The following is a 22,494-nucleotide window of genomic DNA, read 5'->3' on the forward strand; positions in this document are numbered from 1 at the left end:
GTTAGTGAGATTAAATAATTTCCAAAAATTACACAGAGTTAAGATTCGAACCCAAGTCTTGCTCTTCTTTCAGCCTCTATGTCTTATTTGAAATGCATGTCCAGATTGGGAATATATCAATTTTCTAGCCTTGTGATTTTATCTTTGTGCCCCTGGAACAATACAAGATGGTCCCAGGACTCATTATTATTCTGGTGTCTTGAGGACTAGAGTGGAGAGATCCTCAAGACTTTTCCGGGGGGTGGGGGGTTGGTGCTAAATGGAGTCAGTCACATACACCTTGGTCTGTATCTATCTTTTGGGTGGCCACAACAGCACTCCTGCTCACAGACTGCACGCAGTTTAAATGACAGGGTAGCTTATTTCACAGGACCATACTGCTACTAACTTCAGTAGAACTGTAATATTTGTTCACTCCTTATTGGGGGCCAATAGTATAATACATATGTATCAGGAGACCAAATACTAGTTCCACATGGGATACATGTGCTAGAATTTATAGTTTTATAATTTACAGAATTAATAGTTTAGGAGAACTATTAATAATCACACATTTGCTACCCTCTTTTCTTTTATAGGTGAAAATTTGTGATATGCAGATGCGTGGCACACCACGAGACTTACTTCCAGGAGACCCCATTTGTAGTCCAGTAGCAGCAGTGCTGGCAGAGGCCACTATTCAGCTTATTCGTATCCTTCATCGAACAGACCGTTGGACTTACTGCATTAACAAAAAAATGATGGAAAGGCTGCACAAAATTAAGATATGTATTAAAGATTCAGGTCAGAAGCTAAAGAAAAGCCGCTCGGTTCAAAGCCGAGAGGAAAATGAAATGAGAGAGGAGAAGGAGAGCAAAGAGGAAGAGAAAGGTAAACACAATAGACATGGCCTTGCTGACCTGTCAGAGCCGCAGCTGAGGACCCTTTGCATAGAGGTATGGCCCGTGCTGGCAGTGATAGGAGGAGTTGATGCTGGTCTTAGAGTTGGAGGTCGGTGTGTTCACAAGCAAACTGGGCGCCATGCCACGCTGCTGGGAATGGTCAAGGAGGGCAGCACGTCTGCCAAAGTCCAATGGGATGAAGCAGAAATTACCATCAGGTATGATTTGTTGAGTTACACTTTTAGCAAATGAGTATTTATTGGTGAAATGGACCATTGCCTATGGACAGTGAGTAATTACGTATTTTAGGTGAGCTGCCAGTTAACTTTTTAAAATAATTTGTTTCATACATCTGGGTATGAGTACTATGATTTCATAAAGGAATATTTCCCAAACTTGTGTTCCTTGGAATACTAGTGGCTTGTAAAATATATAGTTTTTATTTTGTTTTGTGAAGAAATGGTGAGCTCGCTAGTTTAGGTGTAACTGGGATCCTTCTTTCTATTTTTCATTTGGCTTCCTCCTTTTTAATCATTTCCATTACACATTGGGACAGAAAAAAGCCAGTCAGCAGATCTGTCAGTTACATTTTATGTAGGAGAGCTTTGAATGTAGGATGGGAACATTTGAGTGACTAAAATTAGGCTTTGGATTATCTGTGATTTTTAAGTATTCTTGCCTTTTTTTTTTTAAAGCATATATTTTTGTACCCTTAGTGTGCAACATGTTGGATGGATATGAAAATTACATTTATTTGGCACAAACTGTGTGCTTAAAAGCATTTAGATGTGTTTACAATCAGATAAGATTTGTGTGAAATAGAAACTTTATATGTTTAAAGGGAAGTATGTCAAGTATCTCAGTCGATAAGGGGACTCATCTGATGACTGTACAGAATTATATCATTTGAAAACATGGATTTATTGATGATAGTATGTAACTGTTCATTATACTGCTTAAAGTGATTCCATTGTTAATATGACATGGGACAGTATCAAAAACAGTGGTTCTTCAGTATTTTTTGGAGGTAGTACTGTTTTAGAATCTAATGTTAGCTATGGACCCTCTCAGCTGAAAAATAACCATACGTGAGGTTTTCACACAATTTCAGGATTTAATGGACTTCAAGCTAAGAAAGCAATGAAAATTTTACTGTGAAAGTATCTGCCTTTTCTTTTATTCTTTGCCTTGTTTCGGAGAGGATTTATGATGCCTTACTAAGACGTATATGATATAGCAAAGTAATTAAATTAAATGAAAACCAACAAGAAAAATGACACAAAGGGAAAACAAGATTTGAAAGGTTAAGCTAGAACCAAGATTTCGGTTAACAGAACAAATGTATGCCACCAAACTTTGTATACTTGCTAAAGCTTTCTGTTCCAATTTGTTTAATTACAACACGTTTAAACTTATGGAAATTCTTGATGAATATCAGGAAATACGTGACCATATTTTTGCTTAAACTAAATTAGAAGCATTTATTGAAGACTACACAGTAATTTTTTTGAATGAAACAAAGTCTTATCTGGAACAGGTTATAAATGGCCATTACCCATATAATAAACTAGATTTATTATGCAAACTTTCCAAATAGCTTACATCAGGGATCGGCATACTACACCTGGCCCAGCTCCTCTTTTTGTAAATAAAATTACATAGCCACACACATTCATTCAGGTGTATCAGTGGCTGCTCTCACACTATGATGGCAGGGTTGAAAGGTTGCAACAGAGACCATGTGGCCTCCAAGTCCTAAAATATTTACTGTTTGGCTCTTTACAGAAATTTTGCCAGTTCCTGGCTTATATTATATAATAATGAATATTCTTATTTGAAAGCACATGAACATCTCATTGCTTTTGCGTTTAACATCACATCTCCCCATTTTCTCATAATAGATTTCATTTTTCTGTTGTAATGAGTTCTCTAGTTTGTGCAAATTATTCTCTGTACTGTGTACATGATACATCTTATTTTGTCTACATTATTTTCTGTACCTTCCTCTTGTCTATCCCTCACTTGCTTCTTCCTGTGTCATTCTGATCTTTATTAAAGCTTCCCAACTTTTTGGTCGCCTAGTGATACTCCATTGTATAATCTGGAACCCTGTGAACCGCTTCCTTTTGACGTGGCACGATTTCGAGGCCTGACGGCTTCTGTGTTGCTGGACCTCACATATCTGACTGGTATTCACGAAGACATGGGCAAACAGAGCACCAAGCGACATGAAAAGAAACACCGACATGAGTCTGAGGAGAAAGGGGATGTTGAGCAGAAAATTGAGAGTGAATCTGCTTTAGATACACGAACAGGCTTAACATCTGATGACGTTAAAAGTCAGGGTACCACAAGCTCCAAATCAGAAAACGAAATAGCTTCATTTTCTTTAGATTCAACAGTGCCAGGTGTGGAATCCCAACATCAAATAACAGAAGGAAAAAGAAAAAATCACGAACACATATCCAAAAACCATGACATAGCCCAGTCAGAAATCAGAGCAGTCCAGCTGTCCTATCTCTACCTCGGTGCTATGAAATCACTTAGTGCTCTTCTTGGCTGTAGTAAATATGCTGAACTGTTGCTGATACCAAAAGTTCTGGCTGAAAATGGCCACAACTCAGACTGTGCGAGCTCTCCAGTTGTTCATGAAGACGTGGAGATGCGTGCGGCCCTTCAGTTCTTGATGCGCCACATGGTGAAACGAGCCGTCATGCGGTCACCCATAAAGAGAGCGCTGGGATTAGCAGACCTGGAACGAGCTCAAGCCGTCATCTATAAGTTAGTGGTCCATGGGCTTTTGGAAGACCAGTTTGGGGGCAAAATTAAGCAAGGTGAGTTATCTGATTTTTTAAATTTTTGCTCCGTGCTGTTGATATTATTCATAATTGTCAGAAGTGATAGATTCTATTAAAGACTTACAAGTTTTTTTTTTTTTTTTTGGCCAAAGCAATTTTCACATTTCCTTTGTAAGGAAAACAGTTCCTTTCTGTTTCTTTATATTAATAATCATCTGTCTACAGGCATACCTCATTTTATTGCGCTTCGCAGATACTGCAGTTTTTACAAATTGAAGGTTTGTGGCAACCCTGGGTTAGGCACGTCTTTCAGTGCCATTTTTCCAACAGCATTTGCTTGCTTTGTGTCTCTGTCACATTTTGGTAATTCTCACAGTATTTCAAACTTTCTCATCATTATTATGTTTCTTATGGTGATCTGTGATCAGTGATCTTTGATGTTGCTACTGTGACTTGCTGAAGGCTTAGATGATGGTTAGCATTCTTTAGCAATAAAGTATTTTTTAATTAAGATATGTACTTTTTTTTTTTTTTAGACATAATGCTATTGCATACTTAACAGACTACAGTATAGTGTAAACATAACTTTTAGATGTACTGGGAAACCAAAAAGTCACTTTATTGCAATATTTGCTTTATTGCAGTGATCTGGAACCAAACCCGCAATATCTCCGAGGTGTGCCTGTACCTATAATTTTCTATTTTAAACCTATGCAAGTATTAGAACTTAATAATTATTACATTTCGTAAAACTGAAATTTAACTCATGCCACAGAAGGTACTCATGTATTTACTGATCTGATTTAATATATATATTATTCTGATAACTTCTCAGAGACGTTTTAAAGGACTTTTTAAAGTACTACTTTCATAGACTATATATTGTGTGTAAAAAACCTTGTTTTATCTTTTATCCTCACCTTTGGGGATAATACGAATTCTGAGATAAAAATGAGGTTCATTCAATAAACGTTTACTGAGTGCTTACAGTGTGCCAGGTACTATTCTAGATTTTGGGGAGTCAGCGGTGAACAAAACAAAGTCACCTGCCTTCATGGTGCTTCCATTCTTTTTTCTTCCTTCCCTTCCTCTTCCTCTTCCTCTTCTTTTACCTTTTCCCTTCCTCCCCTTCTTCCTTTTTTAGCTTAGATTGTAAGTAGGAAGAGAGAGGTGTGTGGTGCCTATAAATAGGAGTGTTAAGATCATGATTATGAAAAGTACTTCATCATTTAGCAAGCCAAATAGAATTAGCTCTCTATTTGTAACAACTGCTGTTTTGATTATGTTTATTTGTAGGCTCCCTTGCCAGATAAGAAAAATTACAAATATTTGTAAGCCCTTAGACCTTTTAACTTTTTTTTAACTCTTGGGAGTAGTTTATTTTGTGAAGCACTGTCCTTTTTAGAACATGGAGTTTCTGTTTAGGTTTTTATTATTCTTGTATTTACATATCTTCATCTTTGCTTGTTTAAAGACTAAAGATAGGCATCAAAATCAAAGTGCTAAGGAAACACAGTTTTAATGATCTTTAGAGAACCTCTGGTTAAATCTTACAAACAAAAGTGAAACTTTGTTTTTAAGAGCACCTTCTCTAAAATAAGAAATGAGTAATTACAAGGGCTTGTTACATTATTGTCTGTAGAGTCTATAACAATGAGTACAATAGTGAATACAAGATGTATATATATAAGAACATTTTTTTCTGTAAATCTTTTGCAGAAATTGATACTTATGAAATATATTTAGAAGCTTTCCAAATTAAAAGTTTCCCATTCCCTTGTCACTTTTGAAAAAACAAATCCTTACTACTTTCTTAACCTTAATTTTGGTTTATAGAGATTGATCAACAAGCTGAAGAAAGTGACCAAGCCCAACAGGCACAGACGCCAGTTACCACTAGCCCATCAGCCTCGAGTACAACATCCTTTATGAGCAGCTCACTGGAGGACACCACAACTGCCACCACTCCAGTCACTGACACAGAAACGGTGCCTGCATCTGAGTCCCCAGGAGTGATGCCACTTAGTCTTCTCAGGTAGGGAAGTTGACCTTTAATGTCTGCCATATTGATGCCTATGGTTCTAAACACACAATTGTTCTCTTGTGAAGAATGTGTCCAACTAAGTCAAGGCATTCTAGAGCTAGAGGGAACCCAAGAGATCATATAGTCAAACTCATTTTACTGAAGTTGGAAGTGTCCCTCAGAAGTTTAATAACTTGCCCAAAGTCTCACAACCAGTTAGTGGTGGTCCCAGATCTAATCAGCAGTACCACTGACAATCAGGTACTGTAGTACTCTATCTTCTTAAAATGATTTTTTTTTTTTTTTTTGGCTAAGCTTTTGAATATTTTTTTTCCTCCAAAGGTAAATACTTGTATTTTGAATATTAGAGCCTCAAGAAAGAGCTTACCTCCAGGAAAACGATTTTCTCTTCTTGGTGTTTTCCTTTTAAGCATAATTCTTTAACTATACTTTTATTCTTTCTATAAGGTCAAACAAGTCTACTTTTCAAATGAAAGAGCATGTCTTATGATCTTCTTCAGCCAACCCTATTTTAGTAGACTCATAAATTCCAAAGACTTTAAGTTTCTTTTTGCTTCAGTTTGCCAGATGTATACATAAAATAAAAACCTTTGAGTGAAAATCTTTAGAGAGAGACTTTTGTGAGCTCTCTTAATGAGGGCTTAAGTGAAATGAAGGGAAGCAGAATAGTTAGTCTCCCTTTTTCTTATTTCTTTCCCCCCTTCCCTTATTTGATAGGTCATTATTGTTTCCAGTGTGTAAACACATCTTAGAGAATAGGAGAGAGAGTGGCTATTATTGTAATGGGTCTAAAATTTTGGTGTGCACAAGAGCCACCTGGGAAGCTTTTTAAATCTCTGGGGCTGTATTCCCCAGCAAGTCGCATTCAGTAGGTCTGGTGTGGCACCTAGTTTGCATTTGAGTTAAGTTTCTCCAGTGATTCTGATGCAGTGAGCTTCAGCTCACACATTAAGAATTATTGCTCTGGTCTTAGACAGAAGGAGCGCTAATCCTAGTAGCTACCAGTGGCCGGTCCCCACACATCTGCCTCTTAGCTCTCTCACTTAAGTAACACAGTTCCAGGAAGTGCTTCTGTTCAAGAAAGGAGGAAGAGAAGAGTGATAGGATATTCTAATATGGTTTTTAATCCTTCTGGCAATTACAGAATTCAAGGCATCCACAGAGAATCAGTAGCACTGTGAGTCTTTGTTGCCTTGCGAACTCCATAGGCATGGAATTCAGTGGTAAAATAATGCTCCCTTGCTCCCAGAGACACTCACCAGGCCTGTGACTCCTTCTTTCCTTTTAGTCTGCATTTTCCTGCTATTGGCTGTGACTGTAGTAGAGCTGCAGTTGTCTCTGCCTGGCTCAGCATCATTTAATACAAGAAAAATCAGGGAACAACTGCCCCCTATGTGGATACCATCATATCACAGTTGTTTGACTGGGTTGGCAGTGCTTTTTTGATGCTTAAAAAGTTATTAGTTCTTTTGGACGTATCTAAAGAGCAGTCACTCAGTGAGGATCTTCCTGGACTTATTTTTTAGCCAGTGTCTGCCTTTTCAGCGTGAGAGGGGCTGCTTCTCCTGTACCTTTACCCCTCTACACAGCTGATATATCATTCATATGCTGTTTTTCATTTGTGTTGGGTGACTGGGCACTTTTCTTTCTGTAACTTACCTATAGATTCTCACTTTGAATCCATGTGAATAATTTCATGGCTATAGCGAATGTATGTATCTGAAGTAACTATAAGTTATCTATCTTTAGAAGCCTTCTTTATTCTCTAACTACTATATGCCTACCAAAATACCCCTGTCACCTTGGTATTATAGTAGAAGGAAAGCTGAATGAAGGCAGGGATTTTTTAAAAATCTATTTTGTTAATTGCTGTATTCCCCCCACCTGCTATGTTGCTTTCATTTTGCTGAACACATGAAAAGGTATTACTTTTATAGTAAAAGCATCCTAGGAGGTAATGATTTTTAAAACTGTGGAGTCTCTCTTCCCTCTCCCCAATTAAACTATAGCTAACTTGTATAGTTTTCCAGGTCTCATATTCTTCTGTAAGAAGATTGTGATGTATATATTATTTTCTAATTGGATTTCTATGCTAACCATTGTTGTTTTCTTAAAGGCAAATGTTCTCTAGTTACCCAACTACCACTGTACTTCCCACACGTCGTGCACAGACTCCTCCAATATCATCATTACCCACCTCTCCTTCTGATGAAGTAGGAAGGAGGCAAAGCTTAACTTCTCCTGATTCCCAGTCAGCAAGGCCAGCTAACCGCACAGGTGCGTGTGCTGTCATGCACTATGACACCCAGACCTTGACATTCCATATGTGTGAGACTTTATTATGTGGGCATTGTGTTTTGTCTTCACTGAAGGTAAAACAGTGATTTTAATTAAGGGGGATCTGCCCCATCAAACTGAGCTGTCTTCTCTCTTTTGAAGCTGTAGATTGAATTATGGCTATTTAAGAAAGAAGTAATGTACTGTACATCAGTCATATTAGACCTTTCTTCTTTTCTAAAATAGGCATTTTTAATGCTGTGAATTTCCCTCTAAGCACTGATGTGGCTGCAATCCAGACATTTTGAAATGCTATGTTTTCATTTTCATTCAGTTTCAAGTACTTTCTAGTTTACCATTGATATCTTCTTTGACATATGGGTTATTTGGAAGTATGTTATTTCGCTTCCTAATACTAGGGGATTTTCCAGGTATCTTTTTATTGTTGATTTCTAATTTAATTTCATTGTCATCAAAAACATATCTTGTATAATTTGAATTGTTTTATTTTATTTTTATTTATTTGTTTTTTGGTGGTAGATATTTAACTTTATTAGAAACTGCCTATAGTTTCCCATAGTGGTTGTACCATTTTCTAATTGCTTTTTAGACTCTCAATCAGTCCTATTTTTTTGCCTCACTTTCGTTTCCAGAAGTATCTGCTGCCACCCATTTCTGAACATTTTGAGATTCTGAGGAATAAGTCTGTTGTTTTGACTTTTCCTGATTGCTATTGTAGGATTCAGTTTTCTCAGGACCACTGAGGCAATTTATGTTTGCCCATTGGCTTTCTAACTTCTAAAATTTTATTGCAGTTTTCCTGTTCTCTCTGTCCTTATGGATTTCTGCATTTAAAATATTTCCTTTACTGCCATTTTAATGGGTTTTCAGGAATTAGTAGAACTAAATGCTTATGTTCAATTCACTATTTTAAGCTTATTCATTTAAAAAAAATGTTTATTGGAGTATAGTTGATTTACAATGTTGAGTTAGTTTCAGATGTACAGCAAAGCGAATCAGTTATACATATACATATATCCACTCTTTGTTAGATTCTTTTCCCATATAGGTCATTACAGAGTATTGAGTAGAGTTCCCTGTGCTATACAGTAGGCTCTTATTAGTTATCTGTTTTACATATAGTAGTGTTTATATGTCAGTCCCAATCTCTCACTTTATCCCTTTACCCCTTTTCCCCCCTGGTAAGCATAAGATTGTTTTCTACATCTGTGACTCTATTTCTGAAACTTGTTTTATGGCCCAGAATATGGTCGGTTTTTATAACTATTCCATTTACACTTGGAAAAAATGTGTATGTGCTACTGTTGAGTGGTATGTTCTAGAAATTGTTGGTTAGGTCAAGTTGATTGATAGTGTTGTCCAAGTCTTCTTTATCCTTACTTATTTTTCATTTACCTATTCTATCAATTACTGTGGGAGTGGTGTTGAAATCTCTAACTATAATTGTGGATTTGTCTATTTCTCCTTTCATTTATTAGTTTTTGTTTCATGTACTTTAAAGCTCTGTTTTTAGGTCCATAAACATTTAGGATTCTTATATCTTCTTAATGAATTGAGCTCTTTATTGTTATGAAATGACTCTCTTTATCCGTGTTAATACTGTTTGCCCTTAAATCTGCTTTATCTGGTATAAATATAGCCACTTCTGATTTTTTTATTTGTTTTATAATCATATATCTTCTCCCATCATTTTACCTTTAACTTATTTGGGTCTTTGTATTTAAAGTGGATTTCTTTTAAAGCAGTTTTTTAAAAAATTATTTATTTATTTATTTATTTATTTATTTATTATTTATGGCTGTGTTGGGTCTTCGTTTCTCTTCGAGGGCTTTCTCTAGTTGCGGCGAGTGGGGGCCACTCTTCATCACGGTGCGCAGGCCTCTCACTATCGCGGCCTCTCTTGTTGCGGAGCACAGGCTCCAGACGCGCAGGCTCAGTAGCTGTGGCTCACGGGCCTAGTTGCTCCGCGGCATGTGGGATCTTCCCAGACCAGGGCTCGAACCCGTGTCCCCTGCATTGGCAGGCAGATTCTCAACCACTGCGCCACCAGGGAAGCCCCAAAAGTGGATTTCTTAAAGGTAGCCTATAGTTGGGTCCAGCTTTTAAAATTCAGCCTTACATTCTCTACCTTTTAATTGGGGTGTTTAGACCATTTACCTTTATTGTGATTATTGTTATAGCTGGGTTTAAATCTACCATCTTTTTTTTCATCTCATCAGTTCTTTGTTTCCTTTTTCCTCTTTTTCTGTCTCCTTTGAATTAAGTGAGTATTTTTAAAATTCCATTTTATCTCCTTTGTTGGCTTATTAGCTATACTTGCTATTGTGTTTTTAGAGATTACTTTAGGTTTATAGTATACATTCTTAATTATCACAGTCTACTTTCAAGTAATGTTATACCACTTCATGTATAATAAAAGAATCTAACAATAGTATGCTTTCATTTCCCCTTTCGCAGCCTTTGTACTTCTGTTATTATAAATTTAACTTTTATGAATCTTATAGAGCCCCATAATACATTATTATTTTTGCTGTATACAGCCAATTATCTTTTAAAGATATTTTAAAAAACTAAAGTATGTATTTTTTATTTACTCACATATTTTCTAGTTCTGAGATTCTTTATTCTTTTATGTATATCCATATTTGCATCTGGTATCATTTCCTTCTGCTTTAAAGACTTCCTTTAACATTTCTTGTAGTGATCTGCTAGTGATGAATTCTTTTGGATCTTATATGTCCAAAAGAGTCTATTTCACCTTAAGTTTTTGAACAGATATTTTCGCTGGGAATAGAATTCTATATTGACAGTTGTTTTTTTCTTTTTCTTCAGTACTTTAACATGTTGCTCTACTGTCTTCTGATTTGCATTGTTTCCAGTGATAAGTCTTCTGTCTTTCTAATGTTGATGTAATATGCCTTTTTCTCTGGCTGCTTTTAAGATTTTTCTTTTTATCACTGGGCTTAAGCAATTTGATTGTGATCTGCCCTGGTATAGTTTTTTTCATGTTTCTTGTGCTTGTGGTTTATTGAGGTTTTTGGATCTGTGGGTTTAAAGTTATCATTAAATTTGGAAATTTTTCATTCATTATTTTTTTCAGATTTTTTTTCTGTTCCACTACTCCTCCATTTCAGTGTCTCCAGTTACATGTATATTAAGCCACTTGCAGTTATCCCACAGATCACGATCACTGACGCTCTGCTCTTTTTTTGTTTTTGTTTTAAATTCTTTTTCCTGTCTGTGTTTGATTTTGGATAATTTTTATTGTTGTGTCTTCTGGTCACTAACATTTTCTTCTGCAGTGTCTAATCTGCTCTTAATCCCATCCAGTGTATGTTTCCCTTCAGATATTGTAGTTTTCTAGAAGTTCTGTGTATTTCTTTTTTTTTTAATCTCCCATGTCTTTTTTAACATACTCAGTCTTTCCTCTACCTTACAGAATACATGGAATAACAGTTCTCATTATTAAAACAGTTATAGTCTGTGAACACAGAATTAGTGAAAACTGAGCCATTGTTCCCTAGGGAAAATACAGGGCTAGGTTTCTGTGAGCTTCTGGTCACACTTTGTCAACTGATCAATATATAACCTTATTTTATGTGTGTTTCAATGTAAAGACACCATATTTAATATGTATTATTGATTCATTAGCATTGAACTCATGGCCAGCAACACTATTAACTCATGCCTGCGTGAAGCTTAACACTTATATTTTCTCCATAAGGCACATTTTAGCCCTCTTGCACTTAGGAACACTAGACAGCATTTCAGCACTATACTTGGGGGCCATTTTAAACAATGAAATAACCAACAAAAAGTGCAAAAAATGCAAAAGAAGTAACACTAAATAGCATGAAAGGACACTTGTTATAGTCTGAGAGCTGAAACAAGAATACAGAGCATCCCCTTGTTTGACCTCAGCTGGGAACAAATGCATCAGAAGACTGAATTTTTTGGTCACCCTGTGTATGTGAATGACTGTGAAAGTGCCGTGAGTATTGATTTTGGAGTTACAAATTAACTTAAAGGAGTAGATTAATTGGCAGATAGGGAATCCACAAATAATGAGAATCAAGTGTATTTATAGTATCTGTTTTAATGTGTCTGGTACTTAATTTATCAATTATTTCTAGATCTGTTTCGATTAATTAATTTTTCTCCTCATTTTGAGTTGTATTTTCTTGTTTCTTTGTATGTTTGGTAATTTTTTATTGGATACCAGACATTGTGAATTTTACCTAGTTGGGTGCTGGATATTTTGTATTTCGTTAATTGTATTACACTTAAACTTTGTTCTAGAATTCAGTTAAGTAACTTGAAAACAATTTGATTCTTTCAAGGCTTCCTTTTAAGCTTTGTTAGGTGGGACCAGAACAGCCTTTAGTTTGTTTGGTATTCTATCTAATACCTTATGCATTACAAAGTTTTTTCATTCTGGCTTGTTGTAACACAAACTTCCCAACCCTATGTGAGCTCTAAGGATTGTTCTGCCTGCTGCTTCTTGGTGATTCTTTCCCTAGCTTTGGATAGTTGCTGTATTAGCATCAACTGAGGATTTGAGGGGAAGAGGACCTTCTGCACATTTCTGGAGTTCTCTATCTGTGTAGCTCTCCTCTTTCCATACAGATCTCCCTTTTCTGGATTCTGCCCTGTGAATTCTAGCCACTTTTGAACTCTTTACTCTGTCTCCGCCATTCAGAGAGACCACTGAGTTTGGCTTGAATTTACCCTCCCTGACCTGCAGTTTGGGAAATTCTTTCCAGGCAGTAAGCTAAGGCAGTTGTACACCTTGCCTCATTTGATTCCCTTCTCTCAGGGATCACCGTCCTGCACTACCTATTGTCCAATATCTGCAGACTGTTGTTTGATAATTTTTGTCTGTTTTTCTAGTTGTTTAAGGTGAGGGTAAATCTAGTCTCTGTTACTCTACCATGGCAAGAAGAAGTCCACCAGCTATATCAGGGCTATCACCACTGTAGCAGTAATGACATTTTTTTAAGCAAAAATGAGAGTTATAGTCTTCCCTCCCTCCATCCTTCCCTCTTTCCCTCCTTCCCTTCTTCCTTACTAATTCAATTTGAAAGCCATTAAGTGGGGCCAAGCTAGGGAGGCATTCATGCCAGCAGAGTATGGGAGGTGCATGGCATGGTAGTCCAGAGTGGGTCGTCAGAGCCAGATTGGGGTGAAAAAAAACACCTCGTGTGTGTGGGGAGTGGCCTGGTATAAGGTTTTGGAGTCCAAGTGGGGCAAAGAAGTGTCCATATGGCCTGGCACTAGGTGTCAGAACCATATAGGGTGAAGAGGGCCTCCACTAGCAGCTGTCCACTGAGAGGGCCTTGGGGCAGTGATGCTTCAGTAGCAATACACACACCTAGTGCCAAGATCCGATCTTTTAAATACCATTCTCTACTAGAAGGAACCTTGATCTTCTGAGAGAGAAATGGCTGATTTCAGGTCTCAGTATGAGATGAGCCTAGAATAGCTTGTGCCATAAAGTGACAAAGTACTCAGAGGATGATGGGCACAGGCTTGAAGGATATAGAAATCAGAGTGAAGGGGCATCCACTGGCCAAATCTGGGAGATTTGGGGCATAAAAATAAATAATAATTACAATAGCAGATAATAACTCATGAATGCAATGAGAATCCATAACCCTACACTGATGGAGAAAGGAGAAGCTTTGCTTTAGAGTGGAATACCAACTGATGAATCTGAAAGCAATGATGGACTTTAAAAAACCCATCATTTGTCAACCATTGTAATGATAATTAATTCAGCCAATAAGCATAAATGGTTGCAGAGTGAAACTGATGAAGAATGAGATATTTACCTATTCTCATAGTGTTTTCCCACAAATACTTATTAATTACAAAGAAAAGAAAAAAGAGTACCTTTACAGTGGAGAAACCTGGCAGATACCGGCTTAACTCAAGTGATCAAAGTTAACATCATCAGTAATGGGACAACATGAAATCATGAACCATCTAATAGAATGCAGTAAGAAGAAGGCAACATCAGTTTTGTGCTACTCCTGCCAAAATGCACAACCTGAGTCTAATCATGAAGAAACGGCAGACATCAGATTGAGGGACTTTCTACCCTATAACTGGCCTGGAATCTTCAAAGTATCAAAGTGAAGGAGACTGAAGAGAGATGAAAACTAAATGTAAAGATGATCCTGGATTGGATCCTTTGCTGTAAAGAACATTATCAGGACTTTCCTTGAAACTAGAATGGAATCTGGATTAGATGATAACTGTTGATTTCCTGACTTTGATAGTTGCGTTGTGGTTATACAGGAGAACGTTGTTATTTGTAAGAGTAATATATTAGTGTATTCAGGGAGGATGGAGCATTATGTCTGCTACTTACTCTCCAGTGGTTCGGGGGTAAAAGAATTCTTTGTACTATTCTTACAAATTTTTGTAAAGCTTGAAATTTTTTGTAAGTAGGAAACTATTTTTAAAAAGGAAAACATTAAACATTTTTTTCAGCAGGTTTGTTTCATAATAGCGAGTTTATCTTTAAGAAAAACCTTAAAAAGCTATATCAAATTTAATCACATTTAGTTATTAGAGAATTCTTAGTAGAGTAACATTTCATTATATTTGGATACTATTAAGGAAATTGGGAATTATGGTTACTGTAAGAATACTTTTTACTCATGGCATATAGTGATATTTAGGACTTCTCTTTCTTTTGTCTCAGCCTTGTCAGACCCAAGCAGTAGACTTTCAACTTCTCCTCCTCCTCCAGCAATTGCAGTACCCTTGCTGGAAATGGGGTTCTCTCTCCGGCAGATTGCGAAAGCCATGGAAGCCACAGGTAGTATAATTTTTTTTAATGTTTTTTTAATTGGAGTATAATTGCTTTACAATGTTGTGTTAGTTTCTGCTGTACAGTGAAGTGAATCAGCTATATGTATACATATATCCCCTCCCTGCTGGACCTCCCCCCTCTCCCCATCCCACCCACCTAGGTCATCACGGAGCACCGAGCTGAGCTCCCTGTGCTGTACAGCAGGTTCCCAGTAGCTATCTATTTTACACATGGTAGTGTATTTATGTCAAACCTAATCTCCCAGTTCATCTCACCCTCCTCTTCCCCCTGTGTCCACATGTCTGTTCTCTACGTCTGTGTTTCTATTCCTGCCCTGCAAACAGGTTCATCTGTACCATTTTTCTAGATTCCACATATATGCATTAATATTTGATATTTGCTTTTCTCTTTTTGACTTACTTCACTCTGTATGACAGACTTTAGGTCCATCCACATCTCTACAAATGATCCAGTTTCATTTTTTCTTTTTTAACATCTTTATTGGAGTATAATTGCTTTACAATGGTGTGTTAGTTTCTGCTTTATAACAAAGTGAATCAGTCGTACATATACATATGTTCCCATATCTCTTCCCTCTTGCATCTCCCTCCCTCCCACCTTCCCTCTCCCACCCTCATTTCTTTTTATGGCTGAGTAATATTCCTTTATATATATGTACCACATCTTCTTATCCATTCCTCTGTCAGTGGACATTTAGGTTGCTTCCATGTCCTGGCTATTGTAAATAGTGCTGCAATGAACATTGGGATACATGTGTCTTTTTGAATTATGGTTTTCTTAGGGTATATGCCCAGTAGTGGGGTTGCTGGATCATATGGTAATTCTATTTTTAGTTTTTTAAGGAACCTCCATACTGTTCTCCATAGTGGCTGTATCAATTTACATTCCCACCAACAGTGCAGGAGGGTTCCCTTTTCTCCACACCCTCTCCAGCATTTATTGTTTGTAGACTTTTTGATGATGGCCATTCTGACTGGTGTGAGGTGATACCTCACTGTAGTCTTGATTTGCATTTCTCTAATGATTAGTGATGTTGAGCATCTTTTCATGTGCCTCTTGGCCATCTGTATGTCTTCTTTGGTGAAATGTCTACATAGGTCTTCCACCCACTTTTTGATTGGGTTGTTTGTTTTTTTGATATTGAGCTGCATGAGCTGTTTGTATACTTTGGAGATTAATCCTTTGTCCGTTGCTTTATTTGCAAATATTTTCTCCCAGTGTGTGGGTTGTCTTTTTGTCTTGTTTATGGTTTCCTTTGCTGTGCAAAAGCTTTTAAGGTTCATTAGGTCCCAGTTGCTTACTTTTGTTTTCATTTTCATTACTCTAGGAGGTGGGTCATAAAAGATCTTGATGTGATTTATGTCAAAGAGTGTTTTTCCTGTTTTCCTCTAAGAGTTTTATCGTGTCCGGTCCTACATTTAGGTCTTTAACCCATCTTGAGTTTATTTTTGTGTGTGGTGTTAGGGAGTGTTCTAATTTCATTCTTTTACAGGTAGTTGTCCAGTTTTCCCAGCACCACTTATTGAAGAGGCTGTCTTTTCTCCAATGTTTATTCTTGCCTCCTTTATCATAGATTAGGTGACGACAGGTGCATGGGTTTATCTCTGGGCTTTCTATCCTGTACCGTTGATATACATTTCTGTTTTTGTGCCAGTACCTTGCTGTCTTGATTACTGTAGCTTTGTAGTTGGGGAGCCTGATTCCTCCAGCTCTGTTTTCATTCTCAAGATTGCTTTGGCTATTCGGGGTCTTTTGTGTTTCCATACAAGTTGTAAAATTTTTTGTTCTAGTTCTGTGAAAAATGCCATTGGTAATTTGATAGGGATTGCATTGAACCTGTAGATTGCTTTGGGTAGAACAGTCATTTTCACAATACTGATTCTTGCAATCCAGGAGCATGGTATATCTCTCCATCTGTTTGTGTCATCTTTGATTTCTTTCATCAGTGTTTTATAGTTTTCTGAGTACAGGTCTTTTGCCTCCTTAGGTAGGTTTATTCCTAGTTATTTTATTCTTTTTGCTGTGATGGTAAATGGGATTGTTTCCTTAATTTCTCTTTCTGATCTTTCATTGTTAGTGTATAGGAATGCAAGAGATTTCTGTGCATTAATTTTGTGTCTTGCGACCTTACCAAATTCATTGATTAGTTCTAGTAGTTTTCTGGTGGCGTCTTTAGGATTTTCTATGTATAGTATCATGTCATCTGCAAACAGTGACAGTTTTACTTCTTTTCCAATTTGTATTCCTTTTATTTCTTTTTCTTACTATAACTTTTTATGTATCATTATATGCGGTTATGAGAAGCACCATCTTTATTAAAGACAGTATCTTTTTTAAGAGGCCATAAAGGTTGGTAAGATTTTTAACACAAGATTCAATTACAGTGGCAACATAGCAGACAGTCTTAAACTGATAGCATGAATAACTAATTATTTTGCCCAAAGTCAGTATTAGACCTTTTTTTCCCCCTGTTCAGGTGCTCGAGGAGAGGCTGATGCCCAGAACATCACTGTCCTTGCCATGTGGATGATAGAGCACCCTGGGCATGAGGATGAGGAGGAGCCCCAGTCAGGCAGCACAGCCGACTCAAGGCACGGAGCCGCAGTTGTAGGCAGTGGTGGGAAGTCAAATGATCCCTGCTATTTGCAGTCACCAGGAGACATACCATCAGCTGATGCTGCTGAAATGGAGGAAGGCTTTAGTGAAAGGTGAAATTCCAATTTCCATGTTTCTGTTCCATGTTTTATAAATGGTACCCCAAGAACCCCGTTATGTCCCTTCATAGATGCTTCTAATGGTATATAAGGTTGATAACTAGAGAGAGATGAAAAGGTGGACATTTCAGTTACAAGCTTATGTTTCTGTGAAGCACGCTTAACAGAATGACATGACAGGATTTGACTTGAATGATGTTTTTATGAAAATAAGGAAATAATTTTAATATAAAATTGCTGAAAAGAAGAAACTAAAAATTAAAATAAGTTTATTCTGAAATAAAGTAAACATGTTGATAAAATAATTTTATCTTATATAAGAGATATAAACTAGAATGTTCATTTTAATATAAATTGATTTAAAGTAATGCATTCAATAGAAATGGACTTTTAAATCTTTTCTGTCTCTTAATATGGGTTTATATTTTCATTTCTTCTTTAGTTTTTAATATCCAGTACAATACACCCCTTTTTAAAGTTGTGAAATGAATTCTCTGATAATGCCTAGCCTCAAAAGAAATGTAATAAAATATTCTATAATTCTTTCTAGAATCCTCCCCCTTCAGCACTTCTTATGACTTTAAATCTTCGTTTCATTTTAGCTCATGAAATTATATGGGGGGGCTTGTGTCTTATATTAATATGCAGACTTTTTCTGACAAGCTCAGTGAATATATTTATAACTTATTTTGAAATATCTGTTTTTCCAAGGCAAGGATTCCCAATCGTTTCAATTTTTAAGTATTTAATCCTTTAGGATTTAGTTAAGGCCGTTGACCTCATTTGAATTTAAACTTGCATTAAGTGTAATTTCATTGTTGGTATATTTCAAAACCAGATAAAATTATTGCTCAGGGCAATATGACATATTTATAAGCCAGACACAAAAGATATGTTTCAAACCATATTTTGTTCTCGATAATATTTGGAGGAAAAAGTACTACAAGCAAGCTTGCACCTTGCTTTCTGTTCATGATTATTTTTAAAAATGTGTGTTGCTTTCAAACTTGCTCTTTTAGCCCTGATAATCTGGATCATGTAGAGAATGCAGCTTCTGGAAGTGGACCACCCGCTAGGGGTCGCTCAGCAGTTACAAGAAGGCACAAGTTTGATTTAGCTGCTCGAACATTGCTAGCAAGAGCAGGTAAGTATATGTTTCACATCCTTCTCTTGGTGAAAGTATTATATAGTTTGTTTATATTTTAAAGTAAATGTAAAAGCAACATTAAAGAAGATGTAAACTAATGATACTAAGTATTCAGTACCTCCACATTAAAAGAGCAACTATTTGCATATTACTTTCTATGCATTTATATAATTTTACATAATTTAAATCACAGCATACATTCATAGATTTATTTTTAAGTTCCCTCTGGGTGCAGAAGGCTATACTGGTCACTTGTAAATATTGAGAAATTTCATAAATGCTCTCTCTGCCCTCAAAATACTTATAATTTAAAAAGTGAAGATGCATGTTTAAGACATCACTGGTGAGAAGGAGCTAGAAAGAGCACTGTGCCAAAGTAGGCACTGGCTTTTCTGATGTACTTTGTGAATTTTAGGACTTCACTACTAGGTAAGGCCCAGATAAGCAAAAATATATTTTTTCATTACCTTAGTAAATATTTTTAAGATTATGTTCTGGGCATGTGAAATTTAAATTATAGGGAATATGTTTTCCAAACTAAAATCTAGAATATGTCATTTGTCAAAACAGAGTTTAATCTTTCAACTATTAAAACGTGAATAATGATTCAGTAATTTATGGGAACAGAAAAATTGAGACTGTCCTAGAACATATAGGATGTGTATTTAATATATAGTGAAAGCGACTGACAAAAAAAAAAAAACTAAAAGGATAATAACAGCCCATATTTATTGAGTGTTCTATATAACAGACATTATGAAATATTTTACATAGATTATCTTATTTAAACCTGTCAGCAGCTCTGCAAGGTATGAATACTATTATCCCCATTTCACAGAAGAGGAAACACATATGTTAGGTAAAGTTTTATGTTTATAGTATGGAATCCAATAAGTCAGCTGAGGTAGGCTCTCACCTGCATTGTATGGCAGTCAAGAACTGGCAAAATATTCAGAATTATTTTATACATGCAAATAAAATGCCTTTCTTGTTTTGTTCTGAGCGGGGTTATACCGCTCTGTGCAGGCCCATAGGAATCAAAGTCGGAGAGAAGGAATATCTTTGCAACAAGACCCAGGGGCATTGTATGACTTTAATTTAGATGAGGAATTGGAAATTGATCTTGATGATGAAGCGATGGAAGCTATGTTTGGACAAGACCTGACCAGTGACAACGATATTCTGGGAATGTGGATCCCAGAGGTACTGGATTGGCCTACCTGGGTGTGTGTGACTGCAGCGGGGGCTGCTCTGACTTACTTTCCTGCCCTCCTGTTCATACAGCTTACTAATAACAGCATTTCCTAGAGTTGTAACACTCTGAAAAGTCTGACATCTCATCCTAAAGTTTTGGGCTTTAACACTTGAGGTTACTTTGATACCTACAAACTAGTAAGAAAAAGTCTCTCTTGTTGCTTTCTCTGTGCGATTTTATTGCTTCTCTCCCCAGACTAGATGAATAGAGCCGTGCTGTGATAGTTTGATTTCTGATATCAAAGGTAGATTACAAAATAGGCATCAGGTCCCAGTCAGCTCTGCTGGGTGTTTAACATGGCTACTGTGCTTACCTTGCTATCTGAATGCATGCTCTTCTTCTTTATAGGTTCTATTTAATCACTGTAATGCCTCATTCTAGGAACCAGTGCCACCTAGATCTTGTAAATGCCTCCATCCAAGGGCAGGGTACATGATGGGTTTGTATGTTTACATTGTTTAGCATTACACTTTTTGTAGCAGGGAAACTGAGAAGTTCACAGGTATAAGTTCTGTAGGAAAGAGCATATACCATATTATGTTAATAAGATAAATGAATCCAAATGACTTCTCAGAAATTCAGAAAATAGATATGCATGTTATGATCAGATGAAAGTAGTTTTCATTGGAGGGATTTTAAATCATTTGAGATGGGGCAGATTGTCATTTTTATTAATAACTTTTTTCTCAGTAGGATAGTCAGTTACTTTTATTGTCACTTATTAGTGTGAGGAAGGGGCAAAGAACACCTTCAGACTGTGTGATCTCGATTTTGATTAGAAAGAACTTTGTTATATAGCCTTGATGAACATCTTGCAAATATTCCAGCATATGTAAACAAAGTTGTTAATTTAACATAATAAATGATCTGTTTACCTCTTCTTAATTTTATGTTAACTTGACTAATAATTTGATATGAAATTATTTTGTGCAGCATGTTTGTGAGTCTGAAGACAGGGAAGAAGTGGTGGTATGTGAACTGTGTGAGTGCAGTGTCGTCAGCTTCAATCAGCACATGAAGAGAAATCACCCAGGCTGTGGGCGCAGTGCAAACCGCCAGGGCTATCGCAGCAACGGCTCCTATGTGGATGGCTGGTTCGGTGGTGAATGTGGGAGTGGAAATCCATACTACCTGCTGTGTGGCAGCTGCAGGGAAAAGTACTTAGCCCTGAAGACCAAATCCAAGGCAACAAGTTCTGAAAGGTACCTTGAAATTGGATAGATATCCATACCCTCTGATTGAAGTATATAAAGTATCTCTCTTTAAGACATGGGAATTGTAGCTTTTTTTAATGTGAGGAGTAACCTTTAACCTTTCCTTTATAAAGTCCTATGACTGCTGAACTGGGGACAAGGATGAGGGAGGTGAAAGAATTCAAGTTCCTGCCAGAGGTGGGAGCCTGTAGTCTGGGAACAGTGGTATGGCCTAAGGTCCTTCACTGGAGTTTGACTGGGTTAACCTTTAATTTGTTGTCATGTTGTGAGTGGGACCCTTGCTTTAACCTTCAGGAGGCTTATGTTCAATTTTTTTCTTTGGTGTTTCTCACCATATTTTTGACATCTTAAGGTCTTTTTTCTTGATGAAAAATATAGACTGTTTAGATTAAATGGGCTTCCATGAAAATATTACTTCTTTATACCCTTGAATAGCAACTATTTGCTATTGAGTAGGGTTTTTGCCCTTATTGTCAACTATTAAAGTCTTTAAGGCGTTCTGGAATAGGTTTTGATTAAAAGACTTATGTAGGTAACCTAGAAACCTCCCCAGTATTTTGGTAAAATAGTCATTGATTTTGTAAACACTTACATACCAATAGTTTTTATTACATTAGCCCATAACATGAAACACACTTTTTAATTTTGTGTTGCTTTATTAATGACTTTTTTAAATGTCCTAATGACATAATTTGCACTTTGGGGCACTAACTGTTTTATATAAAAACACAATGTTCTTTGTGTTTGGTGCAGGTACAAGGGACAAGCTCCAGATCTAATTGGCAAGCAGGACAGTGTGTATGAAGGTAGTTGTTTTGAGAGCTTCTTTATTTCACATGTATTTTTGTATGTACCTTCTGCTTAACATCTGTTACTAAAACTTACCTTCATGTGTTTGTTTGTATTTACATACATGTTAACTTAAACTTCCCCCCAAAAGTTCAAGATAGTTTGGTAGCAACAGCCCTAGTTTTAAACGTCAAAGTCAAAAAAGACCTGGGTCCTAATACTAGTTTTGCCACAGAATGTTAATTTCTGGTGGCATACATATTTTTTCAAAGGAGGGAAAGTATGTAGTACATTTTGAATTTCCATCCTAATTGAGGAAAGTAAAAGATAAGAAATTGAAGTGAGCATCAGTTTATCTGGAGCATTCATTTATTTGAAGTAACTCATTTCCTAATGATTATGGACAGGGTCAAGAACTTTTTGTTGGCCCCATAACAATATTTTTTATTAGTTGAAACCTCCATTACCAACTGTAACATGTGCTTTTGGTTTAAATGGATTTGACTGCTCTGC

At 36.6% G+C, this 22,494-nt stretch overlaps 1 protein-coding gene across 1 annotated transcript in view; it reads left to right on the forward strand.

The window, feature by feature from the left end:
- HERC1 (HECT and RLD domain containing E3 ubiquitin protein ligase family member 1) overlaps positions 1 to 22,494 on the forward strand; it is a 205,360-nt gene that overhangs the window by 137,793 nt on the left and 45,073 nt on the right. Inside the window, exons 37-46 of the mRNA XM_057542678.1 lie at positions 579 to 1,099; positions 2,964 to 3,715; positions 5,516 to 5,714; positions 7,840 to 8,000; positions 14,731 to 14,847; positions 17,339 to 17,570; positions 18,596 to 18,720; positions 19,727 to 19,926; positions 20,912 to 21,180; positions 21,946 to 21,998. Coding sequence (XP_057398661.1) covers positions 579 to 1,099; positions 2,964 to 3,715; positions 5,516 to 5,714; positions 7,840 to 8,000; positions 14,731 to 14,847; positions 17,339 to 17,570; positions 18,596 to 18,720; positions 19,727 to 19,926; positions 20,912 to 21,180; positions 21,946 to 21,998 — 2,629 coding nt within the window. The remainder of the gene's footprint in view (positions 1 to 578; positions 1,100 to 2,963; positions 3,716 to 5,515; positions 5,715 to 7,839; positions 8,001 to 14,730; positions 14,848 to 17,338; positions 17,571 to 18,595; positions 18,721 to 19,726; positions 19,927 to 20,911; positions 21,181 to 21,945; positions 21,999 to 22,494) is intronic.

This window comes from Balaenoptera acutorostrata, chromosome 3 (assembly GCF_949987535.1).
Source record: "Balaenoptera acutorostrata chromosome 3, mBalAcu1.1, whole genome shotgun sequence".
Classification (NCBI taxonomy): domain Eukaryota; kingdom Metazoa; phylum Chordata; class Mammalia; order Artiodactyla; family Balaenopteridae; genus Balaenoptera; species Balaenoptera acutorostrata.